Source organism: Uranotaenia lowii, chromosome 1 (genome assembly GCF_029784155.1).
Source record: "Uranotaenia lowii strain MFRU-FL chromosome 1, ASM2978415v1, whole genome shotgun sequence".
In the NCBI taxonomy this organism is placed as follows: domain Eukaryota; kingdom Metazoa; phylum Arthropoda; class Insecta; order Diptera; family Culicidae; genus Uranotaenia; species Uranotaenia lowii.
Window position 1 is genome coordinate 122,870,915 of NC_073691.1, and position 22,361 is coordinate 122,893,275.

General features: G+C 37.2%; 1 protein-coding gene across 1 annotated transcript in view; it reads left to right on the forward strand.

Moving 5' to 3' along the window:
* The first annotated feature begins 786 nt into the window (after window positions 1-786).
* The window catches only part of LOC129739594 (protein hedgehog), a 47,904-nt gene continuing 26,329 nt past the window's right edge, over window positions 787-22,361 (forward strand). Inside the window, exon 1 of the mRNA XM_055731074.1 lies at window positions 787-1,800. Coding sequence (XP_055587049.1) covers window positions 1,438-1,800 — 363 coding nt within the window. The 5' untranslated portion in view covers window positions 787-1,437. The remainder of the gene's footprint in view (window positions 1,801-22,361) is intronic.

A 22,361-nucleotide genomic window follows, 5' to 3' on the forward strand; every position in this document is an offset into this window, starting at 1 on the left:
ATGGAAATCGTTTGCTTCAAAAATTTGGTAATGGCTGAGTCATTATCTAGACATAGATATTGTACTATAATCCAGAAAAAAGGCAATTAGGATGATTAAAAAATTCAAACCACGAGATTCTAGCAAGATGCATCGTTAAATGTCACTGTTTACAATGTCATCACAGTGCCAATCTTCGTTATCTGTCACCAAGATGCCAATGTCTACTAGAGTTAAGCCGTAAGGATTGTTTGGCTACGCACTCTTTTCCTCCACCGGAATGCATTCTCATCATAAGCATCACGCTCTCACCGAAAATCACTCACCCAAAACCTCGAAGCTTTCTGGTTCTCTTTTGCCGCACAGCAGTCAGAAGATAAGCAGGAGCCAACAAAACATGCGCTGTGAGCTTTTTGGATTTTCCCAGCACTCAATCAATATTAATGAAAAGTATACGGGCGGACTTGGTGAGTACCTTCGTCGATCGAGCTGTGGTGTGGCGTGTATGGAACTCGAACGGGGTCTTCCTTTTTCGATTTTCTTTGCACCATCTCGATCGGAGCTTTCTCACCGGTCGTCGGTGTTATATTTGTGTGTGTCTTCACTGAGGTACCTCTTCTTGGGGTATTCCGTTTCATTTTGTGTCCTCTCCCAGCCAGCACACCTTCATCGTCGAAGTGGGTGCAGAACCCTCGAGCTGCCGCACAGAAACACGAAACAAGAGAGAGCCATCGATTTTCTGCTTCTGCTGTTGGCCGATTGGTTGGGTGGTTTAGCCAGCAGAGTGGCTACGAAAATGTCCAACCGTACACAGCTACTTAGTTCTAATTTAGTGCTAGTCGAAATACCATCTCTTCCCTCTTCTCTCTCCGGGACTCGAGCTCTTGGTAGGAAGGAAAAATCGAATATCGCAATAACCGTTTGTACAAGGCAGTTTTTCGTGGCCCGCGCACCTTAAGATCCGTTCCTTTGAGCAAGGATAATGCATTTAACGAAAGAAAATTGCCAATGCAATTAATTGCGAATTTTTCTGCAGTGATTTTTTTTTGCATTCGTTCACTGATTTATCTGCGAAGTGTTTGAATTTGCGAAGACGAGTGCATTTTACGGCTACATCGACGTGCTGGATTGTGATTATACTAAACCGTGCTGATTGCGCAAGACCAGAATGTTGGCTGAAATTATTACGGTCATATCCGGTAGCTAGTAGTGAGGCTGACAAGTGGAAGTGCAAATAAATTGCGAATCGTTCCAATCGTGCCAGTTTCCATTGAAGAAAAGTACCCTTCTGGTAGGGAGCATGTTTACCTACAACAGTGTATAATAATAAGTGCACCACCTAGTGCTTCAACGCTCGAAAGCGCTTCCAGTGAAACCAATTCTAATAAGTTAATCACACTTGGAGTGTTTGTTTGGAGAAGAATCCCCGCAACAGATTAGCTAAAATCTGCTAACAAAATGTCTAGCCTAGTGAATCCCAGCAGTTGCAGCTTCCGGTGTCGAACGAGGAACAGTTGCTACACCATTCGGAAAAAGTGCTTCACCACATTGCTGGTCTTCCTGCTGTACATGGTGACGCAGGTTCAATCTTGTGGTCCCGGAAGGGGCATCGGAGGACCGCGAAGAACGCGCAAACTCACGCCGCTAGTGTTCAAACAGCATTGGCCAAATGTTAGTGAAAATTCACTTGGGGCTTCCGGGCTGCAAGAGGGACCGATCTCGCGCAACGACAGCAAGTTTCGGGATCTGGAAACCAACTACAATAAGGATATCATATTTAAGGACGAGGAGGGCACGGGAGCAGACCGTGTCATGACGCAGGTGAGCTTTTGCGCCGACGGCTTAATCATCTAGAGAAGAACTAATGAAAATATTAGTTCAAACTGAATATCTCTTATCCTTCTGAGGAATTCATAATTAGGGTTTTCATTTAAAACATAAAAGTTCTTCCTTAGTTCAGAAACCATTCATTCTGATTTTTCTGTTCTTTAATTCTGAGTTCTGGGTTATCTAATTTAGTGCGGTATTCCAATCAAGAATTCTTGTTCCAAAATTTAAATTTCTTATAAGCTGCTAAATAAAACACATTGGGTTGTATACAGCGTGACAATAAAGTTTCCGCACTTTTTTTATGAATTCTTCATCAAGCTAAAACTTTTTCATACAATAAAATCGAATCAACTTAACAATAGTAAAATGCTTTTGATTCTTGGCTATCAGATTGAACCGAAAAAATACAAAAATACCTCCAAATACCTTCAGTAAACTTCCATACATTTTATCAGAAAGTGTTTCACGTCTTCGACGCTGCTCGCTTCTACAACTCCTCACAGTGTTTACTTTACCAACGCCAAGATTTTCACAACCGAGCCACTTAACTCATATAGGATCAGCAAAAGCATTCTACAGCCTCAAAAATTGTCTGGCTTTTGCCATGAAAAAGATCGAACCTGTGTCCCTGGAAAGACCACTGTGCAGTTTTTTCAGTGGAACTTCAAAACCAATACTTCAAAACCAAGTACCGGATCATCGTGACTTATTGAAACCATTTTGTTCCAGATGAATTCACAGCTTCAGTAGGCTTGGAGCTCAACGAATTCCGCAAAATCGACCATTTTTATTGTAAAAATCAATTTTTTCTCTTTGGAGATTCATGGTCAAGAATATTAGCCTACCAAACTCAAGATCTTCGCCTAAAGGATCATCCCATGTAATTCATCTTGTAGAGAAAACTCTCAGGCTTGCGATGTGGTACCGGAGATTCGTACTGATTCATTCTGATAGGGTCTAGAACGACATTTAAGAAAAAAAGTGCCAGCGAGCATCGCCGAAGGAATTTGCAACTGACTGAAGGAATGTATTGAGATGGTGGAAGGGAATTTCAATCCAATCTTTAAATTTTGTTCGTTTGATGTTATTGCCAAGGTTCCATAGAATGTTGGTTGTTATTCAGGTTCTTCGATTTGATTAATTACTAAGCAGGGTTAGGATTTTGAATGATTTTTTTTAAAAGCTAGGTAACTTTATTGTCACCCTGTACATTCAGGGGGACTGTACCGCATTGTATATATTTTAGGGGCTATTACGGTTGAACTAGTTACCATGAAATGATTTGTTAAGTTTAACATAACCTGAACGAGTTTTGTTGGAAAAGTGATTTATTCAAGGAAAAATTTCTTATTAAAACATTAACACTTTGTTGAAGTAATCGCTAAACACTTTAATCTGTGAATTTGTAAGCAAATTTAGGTAATGGGATGTTGCTCTTCAATAAATCATTGGTATGGTAACAGTTTTGACATTATCATTGAATTTTATCAAATACTCATTTAAATTTAGAATATTAATGTCTGTCAACTTTCTGAACTTTCAATTTTTCGCGGCACCATTGACCGCAAACACCATATCTTACCGGAGTGTGACCTTTCAAGAGCTGCCCATCATGCTCGTGCTGTGTGGATTTCGAAGAGTTTCGCGAAGGCTTAAATGCTCTCAATAAGAAGCCCTCAAAAACCAATCCCGGATGGAAACTAAGTGAACTTTTACACGAACAACATCAGAAGACATCGGAACAGCTAAACCCTCCAATTAATCCTTGAAAATTTCCCGCAAATCATCCCATCAAAAGGGTTTTTCGCCGTGTGCAAGTATCACTGAGCCGAATACAGAGTCGAGTCGCCGTAGATTAGCTTCAGTCGAGTGATTGAATTAACCTAAGTTGTATGAATAGGTGAATAGTTTGCCATCCGCTGTGCCGGAATGTCATGCCGTCAACAAGTTGTAACCGATTATTGATGGCGTTATAGATAAAGCAAGATGATGTAATCTATTTAGGATTCCCAAGTTGCGATTTTTTTTAGATTTTAGACTCCCTTTAGACCTTTGAATAAAAACCAAGGGCTTATCAATTTAACATAAACATTCCAGACTGAGTTTACGTTGCATCATTATCAGTTCTCGTATCAGTTTCGTAAATTTATTACCTTAAGCGCACCACATCGGGGTCACGATTCCATTATCAGACAATTGCAACGGTTTATCTAGCTGGAAATTTCGTTGATATCCGCACGCATCATTGGAAAAAGATGTACGAATCTAGGTATTGTTAGTGTAAAAACAAACGAAAATCAGCCATACCAAGATAAGATTTATCGAACCGGTTGAATCGAACTTTCTCAATCATTTTCTTCATTCTTACGTATGGATGAGAGAGAAAAAAATAAAATGTTATCTTTAGTCGCTCTAGTACGACAATGTCCTCAATATCATTAAACTTGAGCTACGATGATATGCACGATGCACAAGGTTGTGAAGCAATAAACCCATAAACAGAAGTCAGTGCCGAGCATTTCTCCAAAGCGATAGCTCGTTGATCCTTTTCTGTCATCCCAAGTGTGCAGATGACCTTCCGGATCAGGGTGTAGTTTCGATCCTTCTTCATCCATATCACATCGTTCAGGGCTATATGGCTGTACATAATTGCTACTTATTTTATGACTCCGGCTCTTCCCGGCTAGCAAAACAATATTGCTGCCGACGCGTGCGACCCTGATTTTAGTGCATTCAGAAGCTGTGCAAGGTTTTGCTTTATTAGCAGTTGTTTCCTGAAATCTGGACGAAGGACATACCACCTGAGGGAAGTTCTACGGAACGTTGAAATAGCTTTTATGTACAGAACTTACGCGTTAAATAGTTCAATAACATATCAACTTTATCCGTGTCAGTATAGTGACACGGATAAAGTTGATAAATGTAACTAGCTCATGAAATTGAACTGTTTAACGCGTAATTCCTGTACAGAAAAGCTATTTGAACGTAATTATATATATTATCTCTGTATATAGAATAAAATTGATAAGACTACACAGCTATTGTTGATGTCATTTTTAGGCCGCAGACTAGACGGTGTGATTCATCAGAATAATTGGTTCAACAACGTTGCCATTATTTTTTTTCGAAAATTAGCTTTCGGAAAGGCGTTGTTATATGGCAACGGCCTTGGCGTAGTGGTTAGAGTTCAAGTCATCTATGCCAAGGTTCATGACTGTGTTATGGTGGTTTTAACATTTTTAAGATTCGTAAGCCATCATAAATTCGGAAGATGTAAGCTGAGGTTCCTTCCCTTAAGATCTTCAAAAAGATATCAAAAATGGTTCATTCTTGACCTAAATGAATTACCTAACAAGTTGGCATGATTAAAAGTTTATAATGATATGATAAGACGAGCATTCTCGAATACGCAAACCGAGTATGTTTATCAACCCTGTACAGATAAAAGTCATCCATCTCTTGCACACAAAATTCCCACAACGGATACACATTAAATTTTTTTTACAAAACAAAACAAAAATAGCGAAATCGCTCCATCCAACCTGGTCGAAACACTGCGTTTGATTGATGGACGTCATTCGATTTGCAATAGCAGCAGATGGAAAGATAAAATATGCGGATGTAAATAACTTTTATTTTACGATTGTTCGTTCATTGATAAATGGCAAATGGGGTTCGGCTGTTGTAAAAGCAACTGAATGCAATTTTTACCGTTGCTTATCGCTTATCAGCTTCGAGACAGAATAAGTCACATAAACTTATAGCTCACGCTGCCTATTGGAGGAGGTAATGAATCGCTTAGATTTCGAGTAGAATCGTAATTATTCATTTTTTTTGAAATCCCATAAAATGCCCATATTCCAACACATAGTTTTTGTTTTATTGCCAAACAAAAATCTGCAATCAATGTCTACAAACAAATGTTTGCTGCTTATAGCTTCTGCCAAGTTTTAAAGCTTGTTCCAATCGTCGATGTAGCTGAATATTTATGGCACATACATACCTACCATTCAGCGTTGAAAGAATTTCACCGAGGCGCGAGCAAAATCACAGGCACGTGAGATACAGAAAGCGAGTGAACACACATTCCAAGATAACGACAACATCGGGTGAACAACTGTTTTCACCAATGACAACAATATTTTCAAAAGAAGGAAACCGAAAGCACACGCAAATGTCAAATATGACATCTGTTTGCTATGGCAAACAAGATCAAGAAGCCCGCGAGCTGCGATGGGGAACACGCTCGTGCGCAGCGAGAAATATAACACCAAGAAATCCACAGCGGTCGAACATCACTGTCATCATATTGTATTCTTCAAATGTTTGCATAAGCTATGTATCGAGATTGTCAGAAAATCTGTAAGAGAAGCAAGTTGAAAAATAACGTTACGCATTTAAGAATCAGTAGGTATAGCTGCCTTAATTCGTGGGAAAACAGAAATTATGTACAAAAATCAATTTGATGCGTTACGGAATATGTGAACCGACCTCAACAAAATATTACACTGAGATACAGTTCTATCATTTACCTTTCTCGATAGATACCCATCATTGCAGATCTCGAGAGTTATCTGTCGGCCTGTCTGTTGCATTTCCCATCAACCAAAAAATATTCTTCCTTACCTTGCCGATGACAACATGGTGTGAAATAGGTCGTTAACAAAACATTGTGAACAGTAACACCAACAACAACAACAACAACAAGGACGGAACTAGTTTATGTTTACAAAAGCTCTTGTTTGATATGTAGTACGTACCTACATATGTACCTACCAAAATTTCGAACAGGCGGAACACTGATAAAATGTTCCTGAGAAAACTTAATGTTGTTCAATTTTTAAGGTAACTTCTCATAGCTTTCTGAAATTAAATGCACACTTCAGTTAGAAAATTCTTACAGTGTGTTTGGCTTGTACTAAATTTCTTAAAGTCACTCAGTCATTTTCTAATGCGGTGTTGCTTTATGGTGTAAAGTAACAGCACCAGATTGTCTGTGAACTTCTACGGCTTGAATCGTCAACTGTATTATGAAATTTCTTTTACTGAATTTTTAAAACTTCAATTTTTATAAACTTTATAAAGTTTAATTGCAAAGCAATACATGCTACTGATCGCTTCTTTGCTCTCCAGAATATTCTATGAAAGGTAACACAAAGCTGCATCTAGTCAGAAGATGATCGTGGAACACTCGTGTTCCTTCAAAAGGGGATGGAGACGCTATCTTCCTTAAAGTTGAAAATTTGATTCATTTTTACGGCTTAAAACACATGTACTTTTTCAGATTACTGAAATTTTTATTTTTCGAGATAGATTCGGTTAGATTTTTTTGTAAATAATATAAAACCGTTATTAAAAAAACACTATATATATATATATTTTTAAATATGTCTTTATTTGTACCAATTCATTATTACATTAATTTTACACTATTATATTGAATAAGGTGTTCAGCTAAATAATGAACAGTTCAGAGCACTATAGTTAAGTAGATACAAAAAAATATTAATTTGACCTAAATTTTCTGAGCACAACCAAGTATTTTAATGTAGGAGAACATCCTTTGGTGTCAAAAATATTTTAAACCTAAAACTTAGTTGTAAAAGAAAGAAATATCGGAAAATCAAAACGAGCTAATTTAGCTACTAAACCTCTGTGCCAAACACTGTCAAAAGCTTTTTCAATATCTAGAAGAGCAACACCAGTAACAACCTTCAGATTTGATTGCGTTATTTATATTACTTAGTTGTGTAGTAGAATGATCATGACGAAAGCCAAATAGGTCATCAGGGAAAATGGAATCTGATTAATGTGAATCATCATTCTATTCAAAATAACTCTCTCTCAAATAGTTTACTTAAAAAAACACTATTTAAAAGTGCTTTTGATCCCGCATTTTTAGATGCGCGTGCTATCTGCATATGTGAGTGCAATTGTTCGGCCATTGTTTGTTTTCGAATAAAAAAATGGGATTTATTGGCATTATTTCTTGCATGACTCTTAAAGGAGTAGTGGTATCTTCAAATGAAATTTACATCATAAGTTGGACTATACAATGATAATTTTTGCAGATTATTTGGTGATCCCATTTTTCAGGAAGAAATACTCAATGGGTTCGTAAATTAACGCGCCTTTAAGAACATTTCAAATGTACGAACTTAATTATTCTATTATACATTGTATATCATAGAACATCTTTTTTTAATCTTATACATATCAATGACAGTTTCCAAATCCAATCCCAACGTTGGGTGTACGATAATATACAGTAAACACAAAACAAAACGAATAGCGCTCAAACGCAATGGAATGAGTTGGGAAGAGAGGGGGGGGGGAGACTGGGCGCGATTATTTAATTTTAATGACCAAATATTTTAGCATGTACCTTTGGCACCTTTTCTCGTCTCCTTCCCAGACAACGAAGTTAACTTTGGGATTCTTCCTCTGAGATGGTGGGGCTCCTTCCATACAGCTTCTTACGAGAGATGCATCTATCGTGTTTTCCTGAATTTCTTGTTCCTTTTATTTTCTGGTGGGTGATAAATACACACACAAACCAGAGACGGCCGTTTGTACCTACTGCTCCTCATCGAGTACCCGAGTGAGTTTGTTTTTTAGCTTCTCCTTCGATTTGTTTAAGCTTAAGAGCTTAAGATTTGCTTTATAATATTCAACCACATATCTCGAACACTTTGCGCTTTGAGGAACAGGATGGGAAAACAAAATGCAAAGTTTACATTTATGTTGCATTTATAAACAGTTTTTCGTGTTCATGGAGTTTAATACTCCTTGGCACATTGCTTGAGATGATCCGCCATACTGACCAATGCAACAGCTATTTATGAAGCATTTTTTTCAGATCGATATGAATGAAAACCAACAGCTGTATTTGGATAACACGAAAGAAAGACCTAAAAGCTCTAGTTCACAGATCAGAGAGAAGAATTCAGTCAATATGAAGATCGGTTCTGCTACTTATGTACATACATAGGTATATGCAAAATCGTCGTTTGAGCAGGATATCGCATCAGGAGAAAACTTCGAGAGATTTATAATCACAGCTTTCCATTGTCTTCAACGGATTGAAAGAAACCAAAGTCACTCGAGTGGTGATACACAAAAGATATCGCACTGTAACACTAAGCAGATACCCTTTGTTGAATTCGACTGGCAAAATTGGAACGCAAAAAATTCACAATAATCCCCAAGTGGTGTTGTTCATTAAATCGATTTCAAATATTTTATTTACCCAAATCCATCAGCACGGAGTGCTTTATCTAAGCATCCAAACAACCGCTATTCGTCTGGCCGCCAGCAGATTAACATTTTATAATGGCACTTATTAATGTTATTATTGATATAATCATCTAAGTCTCTGTCAACGGCTCAAGCCGATAAAACCGTGCGAAGGTTCCATTCGTCAACGGAATATAATCAACAAATCCGCTGCGGAGGATGCCATAGTTTTGCCAGATAGTGAATAACCCGGCAGCTTCAAGAGGGGAGGCGTAAAATGTAAACACTTCTCGTATCGTCACAGAGCGCGATTGTGAAGAGCGTACGTTGACAAAAGTAAAAAAAAAAAAGGGTATATCTATACGCTTCACTCGATGTGCGCGATCGCTCGATACTATTGACGCGAAATAATCTCAATAATAGAGCCATTTGTTTGTACACAGTCTAGGTATTGCCGGCAAGCGCGATCTTTTGCAGTTGAAAACAAAACCATCTGTGCGGTTGTTTGGTTTATTGAGTAGAAAAATAAAAAATAACGAACAAAGATGCGCATTACGACGATTGGACCAGATTTACAGCAGAAGTTGAGCAAAATAATCAGTTCATAGCAAAGAATTCTCACGGCCTAACTAATGCCGACATCTATCATACTAACGGGGCCACAGAATTTATCTTATTTCTATCAAAACATCCTGCATCTAATACCTAAGGAGAATGTTTTAATCGGACGTTCCCTCATAAACTACATCCGCTCTGAAAGTGTGATACTTGCAATCTATTAGCGATACGACTTGACTGATCTAAATTGAAGCATATAAAGCATCTGATTTGCAATGCATTTATTATTTTCATGCTCTTGAGAAATAACGCTAGGCTTTAAATTTTTTTTATCTTACCAAGCGTAAATCTATCCTTAAACTATCGGAGAATTTGTAATGATTTTTTTATCAGCTCAAGCGAGTCAATAAAAATCACCTCGCTTTGATAGAAGTACCTATCTGATTAGATTAACGCTGCTCTCATTGGAAAACGTTATTGTCGAGCATTTGTAATACTTACATCGTTGAGACATGAATGAAATCCCGAAACTAGAGCTCTCTAAAAACCCGAATTCATCATGATATTTTTGAAGTAGCTTTGATTAGGTTAGTTATTGATAACTATCAGCCGGATTAACGGTATAACATTTAAACGTATTGATAAAAAAATGAGCAAAAAAATTACGTGAACTCTAAAAAAGTCGTACAAATTTAGAACCGCTGTTGGATGTTACAAATTTTAACTTTCAAACGAAAATTGATTATCCAAAATGTTTATCACAGCACTCATATTTTTTTCCAAATGTGTCTTTATAAACAAAAGCTGTAGTTTATTTCTCATGGGTAATCCTTTTCAAATGCCTGGTAGATTTTATCGTTTTATGGGTCTCATTATGCCAAGTGGACCTATCTCTCATGGGCCGCCTCAAACAAGCTCCAAAAATGCTCTCGTTCCGATCTGCGTTTTGAAATCTACACTCCAATGTAATCGACACATCGAAGACTCGGCATCTGTTATCAAATTAACTAATTTCGCCTTAATTTTACAACTCCCCAGACCTGCCGAATGATGATTTGGCTCTCTGCGACGTAACCTAACTAATAAAAACTTTTCTCCATACCAATCGGGCAGCCTGCAAGCCGCTTCTGGCCGTCGAACGAGATCAAACGATTGATTTATGTTTGTTGATATATAAATTCCATAATTGATTAAATGTTTGTGAGATATTTTACAACTAGCACGATTGGGGCAATTCAGCAGCAGACCCTCGCGGGAAAATCTAAGCAGAATCCCTCGAGACAAGGTTGCGCATCTCATAATCGGTTGGTTGATCGATTGAATTCCAAAATCCGCTACCGCCACACTACCGACGATTGACCGAACGACGAAAGCTGCTGTCTAGAAAAGCTTGGGTGATATCATAAAAAATGTAGCTTTTACGACCGGCCAATATCGAATTTGATTAAACGCCGAACGATTCACCGGGTTTTAGTCATTGGGCAGTGTCGGCTGCTGCAGCGAATTGGAAATCAAATCCATCATCAAATGCGACCACTTTTGTTGAATGACTTTTAATGCGCTCGCGCTCGATGTCATAAAACGATAAAAATAAAACAAACCGCGCGGCAGAAAAGCTGCCGCATTTTATTTTGTTTTGTTTTTTTTTTTTTTTGCATGATAACCTTTACCAAGAAAAGCTGGTTTGGGTCTGCGAAGTACTTTTACGGACCGCATCGAAAGCTGCCAGCCGGAGTGAAATTCCGATGCGATTTAAAAATAAACAATTTGCTAATTAGTGTAGGCTTGCCAGATACTTTCAGAAAAAAGCGGGATATTAAAGTAACCCTTGAAAAAAGCCTGTTGTTGTTCTGAAAGATGTGCATAAAAAGTACACTAAGATTTTTTTTAAACGCGGATTGATTATGCTCAGTTTTTCATACATGACTTCACAGGTTTTTGCCATAAGCTTGATTTTTCCACGGTTCTCGCGAATTAACACATTATTCGAGAGAATTGATACTGCATAAAAAAACTTCTGTATAATTAGTATAAAACTTTGTTTGCTTGATTATTTGTATACAAGTTTGAAAACTCAAGAAATCTTCCATATTTATATACTTTGGACAATTGAGTCGAAACAGGTGGTGTATAATGTAAGGCATTTGAATTAAGATTCCGGCGAAAAAAAATTAGTTATACATATATTTTCTTTATACCAAAGATATTTACACAACATTAATTGAACGTGCTCCAAGAACACTTAACTGAATCAGAATCTTACTGTTATGCTAAAAACTTTAGAGTTATTTTGAGAAAAAAAATCGTATTTGAAAGATTTTCTGTGTTGAACCAATGCATTCAAATTGAGACTAAAGTTTGATTTTTTTTCAGTTTAAGTTAGTAAACTTTGTAAAAATTTTCCAAAAAAAAGTAATCGGGATGGATGGCAACCCTAATATAGTACCAATGAAGAAAGAACAAATTTCTGATAAGTTTAAGTCACCTTCGAAGTTCAGTGTCTCGCATAATATTTATAATATTTTAAAGGTACGCGATAAACTGACGCAAATTGATGGATAAGGCTCAGAATTGTATTGAAATTATAAAAACTGCACGTGCTAACAAAATGAATAATATTGTGGTTTTTGTGCAGATATTCAATCACTGTAGAAGATAGTTGAGATTTTTTAATTCTCTCGCTAAAACATTGATGAATCGTTGGGTGATTTTGTGTGGATCCGAATTTAATGACCAGATGGATTGTTGATTTTTACTGTTAATAAGCTAAACATTGAGTGCTTGCCTGAATACCTACATGAAAAGCACTCACAGCTCGCCCAAATAATCACCGAATCGCGATCAGCATAAGCAGCAACGCGATGATGAGCTTTGGTAAGCGCAAATGTTGCTCGAAAAACAAGCCACCAACACAAGCGTAGAAACAACGCTGCCATCCACAGCAACAACTTCAAGTGAATTCCGAAAAAGTGGGATGGATGATGCGCGCCATAATCGTTTTGTGCAGTCAAAACGGTGCTATTCTTCATTCAGTCTCTGCCACCAACTGGCATATGGATGTTTCATTTTTTTTATGGATTCCCTTCTCATGGAAGGAAGATTAGCAAGTGAGCCCATTGGTTGTTACGATGTGTACTACGTTTAGTTTACATTAACCATAACACTGGTCGTTTTGAGAAATGGTAGAGATAGACTCAGCAACTTTTGCATGCACAGCCATGAAAACGACTTGTTGCCGTCAGTCCTATCGGGAACAACGAGTAGGCTGCAATCATTTTTATTGGCACAGCGTGAGATGCTGTGATCAGAACTCTATTAAAGGCCCATTAAAATACATCTTTTGAAGAAAGCTGAAGAAGCATAAGAGAGAATCATTAGCAAATTGAAATTTGCCAGACGTTCGCCAGTATCACATAAAATTATTTGAATTTGACCATTATCGTAATTCCTACGAATCAATGAAAGGCAGATGTGGACGGATAAAACAAAACCGTCTATTGAAAATTCCTGTGGTTGAGTGGTTTAAAATATAACCTTCAAAAAAATTCTTTGGAGTCCTTCCAAAAAATTGACCACAAATTTGTCGCATTCCTCGACGTATATTCGATATTTAACAAAAAAAAAAACAACAACTGGGAAACTGCGGTTAGACCTGTCGGGAATAATCGGGCCTCCGTCATTTGTCAAAAAATCAAACCCACCACGTCCGTCCGGATGAATCCCTTGGCTTGTTCGATATGATACAGCGGCGGATTGCCTTGCGGGCGGTAGGTTGATCCAGTATCTGATTACAATTCCCGGATACACTTCTGGCCGTTTGGATATTGATCTCACCCGAAAAAAAACCATCGAGACCATCTTAGAATCAAACCATGTGTGGCAACTCTTCCTGCATTGCATGATACGTACCTACCTAACGTACCCAGGCTTTTGACGTACGATAATTATATAACTGGCACACGCTACTAAGGATTCCTGCATTTTTTCAGGCTAGGCTGTTCTGGTACGCACTCATCGAAACTAACCTTCCTCAACACAAGTATCTATAACCTTTTTCAAGTGACGCCAGATAATATTCTCCTTGGTGTTTTGCTCCTGCTGCTTCTCCAGCTGCTGCTTTAGCTGCTCCCGGGAGATCCAATAAACGATTCTGATCAACGACCATCGATCATCCGGTTACTCTCAACGCCACAACGATCCATTAAATTCATCGGTGGTGTAAAAAAAATGAACAAACCGTGTTGAGTAGGTTGCCAGATTGCCTCCTCTCAACAAAGCTCAGCACAATTGAAACTTGATCTGCTTTAGCCACCTTGTCCGTCGTCGCTTTCTCGATCGATTTTCTCCCTTCCGATCCTCGCCAAATGTGTCGATTAAAATCTTCCATCCCAGAGTGTGTGTTCATTGTGTGGTTGGCTGAGGTAGCATCCTTCATTGATATTAGCCTCTTTTTAATACTCTTCTGACTCGTCACAACTTTAAACCGGCGCACAAACGACTAAGCGGACGAACAGTTGCATATTATTAAGGTGAGATTACATTTTAATCACAATTTTTCAATCTCTACTCGAATCCCTTGCGAGAGCGTCGCGTGTAGGTACATCTACATACGACAGACGATGCGACCGTCTTTGACACTCTTGATACCGAGCCACCTGAAGGCGGCTATTAATCACACCTGAGAACCGTACTCCAAAGCCTACACCTAGACACACATCGCAGTATTGTTGATTCCTCCTGCTTAGCCTGCAGCACAGCCAGATGGACTCGACTCGAACAGCTGAATGGCGGCTCTATGACACAACTTATTATACTGGGAACGTGTTTACCATAAATAACCGGAAAGTCACACACGCACATACTACCTAATCTGCTACCGAATGCGTGAGGGATAATACAGCAGACTGGTATGCGAATAGAATCTTCAGAGTTGCTTAAAACTTAAATTCTAGCTTTTCCCTTCAGTTGAGTTGGACAGACTTTCGTCAAAATAAAACTTGACCTGATACAAACCAAACCAAAACAAGTGAATTATATTAATGTGATGTAATTTAATACTTATCTCTTTTTAATTCTTCCCCCTTTAAATTTGTTTCGTCAACAACGCGCAAGTGGTTGTTAGCTTCACATCAACCCGATTCCGAACAAGGGCCCACACCGAGCCTCGAGCTCTCCCGGGTGCGATGACAAATGATTTCATCCAAAGCGATTTATCATTATGAATGTTGGATATTTGTCACAACAAAAACATCAGTATGTGAACAGCAGCAGAACGATGTCCTACGTTGTTGGTCCGGTTGATGGGGGACTTTAGTTTAACAACAACCATTGGACCTCCTTTTGTCAAAGCAAGTCACGTGTCATAATATCGAATTATCGCATTATAGACCAGTTGGTTAGTTTGGGCACCGTGAGCTGCAGCTCCGGGAAACGACCACTTGACCTTGAGAACCTGTTAGATCGTGGCGGATGAAGTAGCTCGATCCAGTTATTCTTCAATCAATCGGTAAACTATTGTGTTGTTTGCATTAAGGGTGTGGATCAAAAGGTGGTCAGACTAAATTGCGCGTAAATCGAGTATATACAAGTCATGCTTCTTCAGGAAAGGCAGCAAACGCTTTTGAAGACACTATTTTACGTACATTTCCTGGTTAAAAGTCTCGACTGCAACAAAAATGTCGCTCTTCAAGCCTTAAGTACAGATAGCTTGCCAAACGAGACATTTCTTAGCAAATTTTGATAGTTTAATATGCTTGAAAATATCTGTCACCTTTCCCCTTCCGGTTGCTGTATAAAACTTTTGTTCCGGAAGCTGCCTGAAGCCTGCTTTGGCGTAGGTTTCGTCGTCCATCACCACGTAATCAAATTTTGTTAACGACTTCGTATACAGCTTCCGAGATCTTGTTTTTGCCGTAAGGTTTTGCTTTTCATTGCGATTAGCAGTCGTTACCTTTTTATAAGTCGATAGTCCGGATCGTTTTTAGGTCTCATGCACGATTATTCCCAATATGTACGCCTTTGTGTTAAGTAAGTTAGATCTCTTCAAAGAGACATGATGTAACACTGAGATCCTATATGTGAAAACTGGAAATGGAACTATTTTTCGAAAAAAATGAATTTGGTATTCTCAAAAATCCTTGACACATGTGTTTGGTTATCTAAAAAAGGTATTGGCAGTTAGGTCTAAGAGTTACCGCCATTGTGGATTGATTTTTCGAAAAAAAAAAAATCAAAGTTAGGTAGGAGTGATGAAACATGAACCTCGTCTAAAGGCGGGGTTGGGAAACAACGACAACAACTAGAAAAAGTTGTTTAATATTTACTTTTCATATAAGGGGCCGTTCAAATATTATGCAACACAATTTTCAATCATTTTCAACACACTCCATCCCCACCCCTTTACTAACACATTCGGATCAGATTTTCAATTCATAATCTACAAAGCATAACAAACTGTTATACCCCTCCTCTCCTGAACGCGTTACGTCGAATGGCCCCTAAACCTAAATATCTCAATTGTTTGTGGTGAAATTTTAACAAAAATATCTCAATTGTTTGTGGTAAAATTTTAGCAAAAATATAGCTATGAGTAAGCCTTTATATATTTCAATACTTAGAAAAAAAAAGTTAAGTGTGTAAAATTGCAACCGAAAACGTACTGAAAGTCAAGTTCATAAGCTCCTGTAATCGTTCAATTTGAAAAAAAATCTTCAACATTTTTTCCTTATCTACAGAGTTATTAGTAGAACATAAGTTGTTTGTAATTATAAAAGCTTCTGTGAATTTCTTAGTTTGTTTTTTGTTATTCTGGGATTTTAACACTCTCGTGTTAATCATCCCATAAATGAAATTCTTAGTGAAAAAAGGATACATTAGGGTTAAGGAGTAATGCTAGTGACAGATGATATTTTATGTTCGTTTCAAACTACGAAAAGTAGAAGGTATCAGTGGGTATTGAGTAAAAGGTTAACATAAATTTCAAATAGAATCAGATTGTGAAATCAGTTCTCCTTGAATACTGACCTAAGTCCCTACAGTAAAAGTTTCTTCCATTTTATTCAACAACCTAGAAAAAAAAAAACCCTCAAAATAACGAATTATGACTAAACAAACCTAGCAGAAGCAGACTTGTCTCGACCAAAATGCACTATTTCATTCATTGAAGGAAATGGGTTGGATGATCAAATCGAAACATATCTCAAGATTGACTTCACCCTTACTTAAATTTTAAGTTTCCACTTCACTTCCATCTGTACCGTTGAGCCGTCAACACGTACGCCGGAGCATCGTATCGTTGCTGTGTACCTGCAGGAACATTTTACATTATTTATTTTTTCCTTACCTGTATTTCAATCAGCACTTTTCAGTGCTAAAATTATTTTCATTTTCTTTTATTCATATTTTCTCTTTTCTTTCCAGTATGGGGAAGTCTTCGGCCGGCTCAAGGGCCGGAAGAAAACGGATTGCTGAACCTAATCCAGGGCCATCTGCCAAAAAAGTTGAAATTTCCAATTCATTCGATGTCCTTCATAACATCGGTGATGAGGAAATATTCATATTTAATTCTGATAAGAGTACTAAGAAACCTTCTTCTTCTTCTTATACTCTTAAAAACGAAAAGATTCCACCAATAACGGTCACGATTCCTGACTTCAATGCCTTTCGAAAAGAAATCGTCACTTCCGTCAAGGATGTGAAGATTTCTTTTCAGATCGGTCGAAGGGGAACTGCTCGTATATTGGCGGAATCTTTTAATGATTTTCAAAAGGTTTTAAATTATTTGAATAATAAAAAACACCAATTTTTTACGTACGACACTAGAAGTGATCGTCCATTTAAAGTTGTACTTCGTGGTCTCACTGGCGATCAGACACCGGATGAGATCACAGCTGAATTAAATTCTTTGTTAGGTTTTTCTCCAATTCAAGTAATTCAAATGAGGAAAAGAACCAACACGAATAATACCAGTAGTGTTGGTTTTGCTCCTGAACTTTATTTGATCCATTTTAAAAAGGATCAGGTTAATAATTTGCAAATTCTTGAAAAGGCTCGTCTTATGTTTCATTGTCGAGTCAAATTCGAACCTTTTCGTAAATCTTCTACCAATTTTCTTCAAAATATTACGCAATGTCGCCGTTGTCAAGCTTTTTGTCATGGCACTAAAAATTGTAGAATGAATGCCAGATGCATGTTTTGCGGCTCATTCGATCATGAAAAATCTAAATGCCTTTTTGGTGGTGATAAGCCAAAAACAGAATTTTTTAAGTGTGCAAATTGCGCAGGTAATCATTCCTCGAATTCGCTAGACTGTCCCAACAGGGCAAAAATTATTGCTTCTAGGAAAAATCCCAAAGTTTCCAGAAAAGTTTCTTCTCCTCCTTCCTCTTTTTCGTCTTCACACGTCGGGCCGGCAAACAACCTGCCTGTTCGCATTCAGCCTCGGTCTACATTGGAATCACGGCTGGGTAATACCCGAAGTGATTTTAATGTTACCTGGGCTGATTCTGCGCCCCAGACTCGTTGTTTATCGTTCTCAGAGGTGGTTGAAAATGGGTTTCCCTCTTCAGGTTTAACTAATAAAAATGGGAAAAAACCAAGTCTCAACGTTCATGCGAAGGCTTGGGAAAATCCCCGAAATTCAAATACTTTTTCTTCTCCTTCCTCTTCTGATTCTAACAATTTTGTTGATTTGGGTGAGATTACTGAGGAAAAATTAAAATTTTTGCATCAAAATTTAATGGAAATGATGCAACTTATGTTGAAAGCAAATTCAATGTTTGAAGCTTTCCAAACTTCTTTTAATTATGCTAACAAAATTATTATGACTTTACGATTCCCTCATGGATCCAAATAGATGTTTAAATATTATGAATTGGAACGCTAGATCTTTGCTGGCTAACCAAGACGAGTTCTTTTTATTTTTGAAAACTCAAAACATACATATTGCTGCCATCACTGAAACTTTTTTAAAGCCAGACAATAACTTGAAAAGCAATGCTTTCTTTAAAATTTTACGAAATGATCGACTTGATCGACAAGGTGGGGGTGTAGCTATTGTCATCAATAGTCGTCTCAAATTTAGACTTCTTCCTTCTTTCAATACAAAAGTCTTAGAAACAATTGGAATTGAATTAGAAACTTCTATGGGGAAAATTATAATTGTTGCCGCATATTTGCCTTTTCAATGTAGCGGTGAACAGAAAAATTTTTTGAAGGGAGATTTACAAAAACTCACCAGAAATAAATCTAAATTTTTTATTATTGGTGACTTTAATGCAAAACACCGATCTTGGAATAATATTTCATCAAATTCAAATGGGAATATTTTGTTTAATGACTGCTCTGCAGGTTATTATACTGTTGAATATCCTAATGGGCATACTTGTTTTTCTTCAATTAGAAATCCCTCCACAATTGATTTGGTTCTAACGGATTTAGGCGAGCATTGTAGTCAATTAGTTACTCATGCGGACCTCGATTCAGACCACCTTCCAGTAACTTTCTCTTTATCCCAAAGTCCCATTGAAAACCCTTTAAAATCAACTTTTAATTTTCAAAAGGCTAACTGGGAGCGATATATGAATTTTATTGAACGTAATCTAGATGTAAACGTTCCATTGAATTCAATAGAAGATATTGATTTGGCTGTAGAAAATTTGACAACTTCAATAGTCAATGCTAGAGCCGCTTCAATACCTAAAGTTAAACATAAATTTAATCAACCTTTAATTGATGATGATCTTCAGTTTTTGATACGACTGAAAAACATTCGTCGACGCCAATTTCAACGAACTAGGGATCCTTATTTGAAATTAATTTATTGCGACCTTCAAAAAGAGATCAAACGTCGTTTAAATTTCATCCGTAATGAAAATTTTGCTAAAGCAGTAGAGGACATAAAACCCTACTCAAAGCCATTTTGGAAATTAACTAAAATTCTAAAAAAGCCCCAGAAGCCAATTCCTTCTTTGAAAGATGGGGATAAACTTCTTTTAACTAATTCAGAAAAAGCTCAAAAATTAGCCCAACAATTTGAGTCTGCTCATGATTTTAATTTAAACGTTGTAAGTCCAATTGATGCTCAAATTTCCCTAGAATTTGATGATATTCTTTCTAAGCAAATTGTGTTTGAAAGTTCTTGTGAGACAAATATTGATGAACTTAAATTGATTTTCAAAAAATTTAAAAATATGAAAGCCCCGGGGGAAGATGGGATTTTCTATATTCTTATTAAAAAGTTGCCTGAAAGCACTTTAAATTTTTTAGTTAAAATCTTCAATAAATGTTTTCACTTGGCTTATTTTCCCAATAAATGGAAAAATGCCAAAGTAACTCCAATTTTGAAACCTGGAAAAAGTGCTTCAGAGCCTTCAAGTTATCGACCAATTAGTTTGCTTCCTTCTTTAAGTAAACTATTTGAGAGAGTTATTTTGAATAGAATGATGATTCACATTAATCAGAATTCTATTTTCCCTGATGAACAATTTGGTTTTCGTTATGGACATTCTACTACACATCAACTTTTGAGTGTAACTAATATGATTAACGCTAGCAAATCTGAGGGTTATTCAACTGGTGTTGCTCTTCTTGATATTGAAAAAGCTTTTGACAGTGTTTGGCACAAAGGTTTAGTAGCTAAATTAGCTCGATTTGATTTTCCTGTATATCTCACCAAAATTATTCAAAATTATTTGACTAGCCGAACTTTGCAAGTAAGCTATCAAAATTCATGCTCTGAAAGGATACCCATTAGAGCTGGTGTCCCTCAGGGTAGTATACTTGGGCCTATTTTATACAATATTTTTACTTCTGATCTTCCTGATGTCCCAGAAGGAAAAGGTAGAAGATTATTTGCTGACGATACTTTGCTTTCAGCCAAAGGTCGAAATTTACGGGTGGTACGCAGTAGATTGCAACAAAATTTAAATTCCTTTTTGAATTACTTGAAAATGTGGAAAATTTCTCCTAACGCTTCCAAAACTCAACTTATTTTATTTCCCCATAAGCCAAGAGCAAATTTTTTAAAACCTAATGAAAATCATTCCATAACTTTTAATGGGGTTTCATTAGAATGGTCTGATCACGTGAAGTACCTGGGACTTACACTTGATCGGAATCTTACTTTTAAAAATCACATTGAAGATATTCAATCTAAGTGTAATAAATATACTAAATCTCTTTATTCTCTCATCAACAGGAAATCCAGGTTGTGTCTGCAAAACAAGATGTTAATCTACAAACAGGTATTCCGACCAGCGATAATGTATGCAGTTCCGATTTGGTCTAGCTGCTGCGCGACGAGGAAGAAAGCCATCCAGAGGATTCAGAACAAGGTTCTGAAAATGATTTTGCGGCTTCCACCTTGGCACAGCACCGAAGATCTTCATCGGATTGCGGGCATTGAATCGATCGAAGAGATGGCCAACAAAATCATCTCCAACTTCAGAGGCAAATCGATGCAGTCTTCCATCGCAGAGATTCGTTCTCTCTATAATTAGTTTTAATTTAGGATAGTTTTAGTTTTTAGTAGTAAGTTTAAAATATTTTTTGACATTACAGGATGTTCTCCTACATAAAAATACATGATTGCACTCAGCAAAATTAATTCAAATAAATAAATTATAGTGATTAATAAACTATAGGGCTCTGAAAGTTCATTATTGAACCGAACACCTAATTTAATGTATTAATGTAATATAAATGTAATGATGAATTGGTACTAATAAAGATATATTTAAAAAAAAAAAAAAAAAAAAAAAAAAGTTTCCACTTCCAACACAATGTGTCGCCTCCTGCTTTTACAACCCGATAAAGCAAGAAGATCGTAGGAGCTACTACTAAGCCTTACTGGATTTTGGCTCGATTTGTAGCCTGTCGATTCATGGACAGAAACGAAAACAACCAAGAAGAAGAACACGAAAACGCTGATGGTGGTTAACCGAAAAGTCGTGTAACTTGTCACTTTTATTAATGCGCTTTAAGCCACTTAACAACGGTGTTGCCACTCCGAAATGCTTTTGGTCGGGTGGGTATATAAAAAACGTATTCATATTTATTCACTCGCTTAGCTCAGGCCGCGGCAAAGCGCGCGCGCTTCGACAAATTCTTAACAAATTGTTTACGACTGTTGTCTCCATAACCTGGAAATTTATGATCCGAGCCCGAGTGAGATTCAACGGGTCAACAACGAAAGGCGAGAAACAGGAAGCAAACTGTGCTCCAGGTTCCAAAGTGTTGACGAGAGATTTTCTGTGCGTAGAGCCATTCGGATGTTGGTCAAAATTTCTCTGCCTTTTTGGTCATTTGCAATGGTTTTTTGAAGATTTTGAAAAAAATTATTTGCAGTGAAGAAAACTTCAAATTTAACTATATCAGTGGTGAAAAAAAACTTGACTCAAACCGAAAATTTCTAATAAATGGACTCTATAAATTGTTTAGAAACGTTCAAACTTTAGGTAAACCAACTCTTGTTTTTCGTGTGATGCTTGCTAATGAGCTCAGTCAACAGTTTTCTTTGAATATTGAGTGTGCAAACAGTCGCTAAGCGGCCTTTTTGTATAAACTAAGTTTTAATGAGTCTACTTTTTCTGAAAGCCGACCAAAGCGAGACAAAGAAAACTAAATACGTACAACAGACCAAAGAAAAAACATAGCAAACCGGTGTGAAGTTGCCGTTGTTTAACAATCATTATCCTATTGGCCTGTCGTGTTTGTCCAATCATGTTTGTTCTATCCATCGTGGAAGGACAATAAAAAAG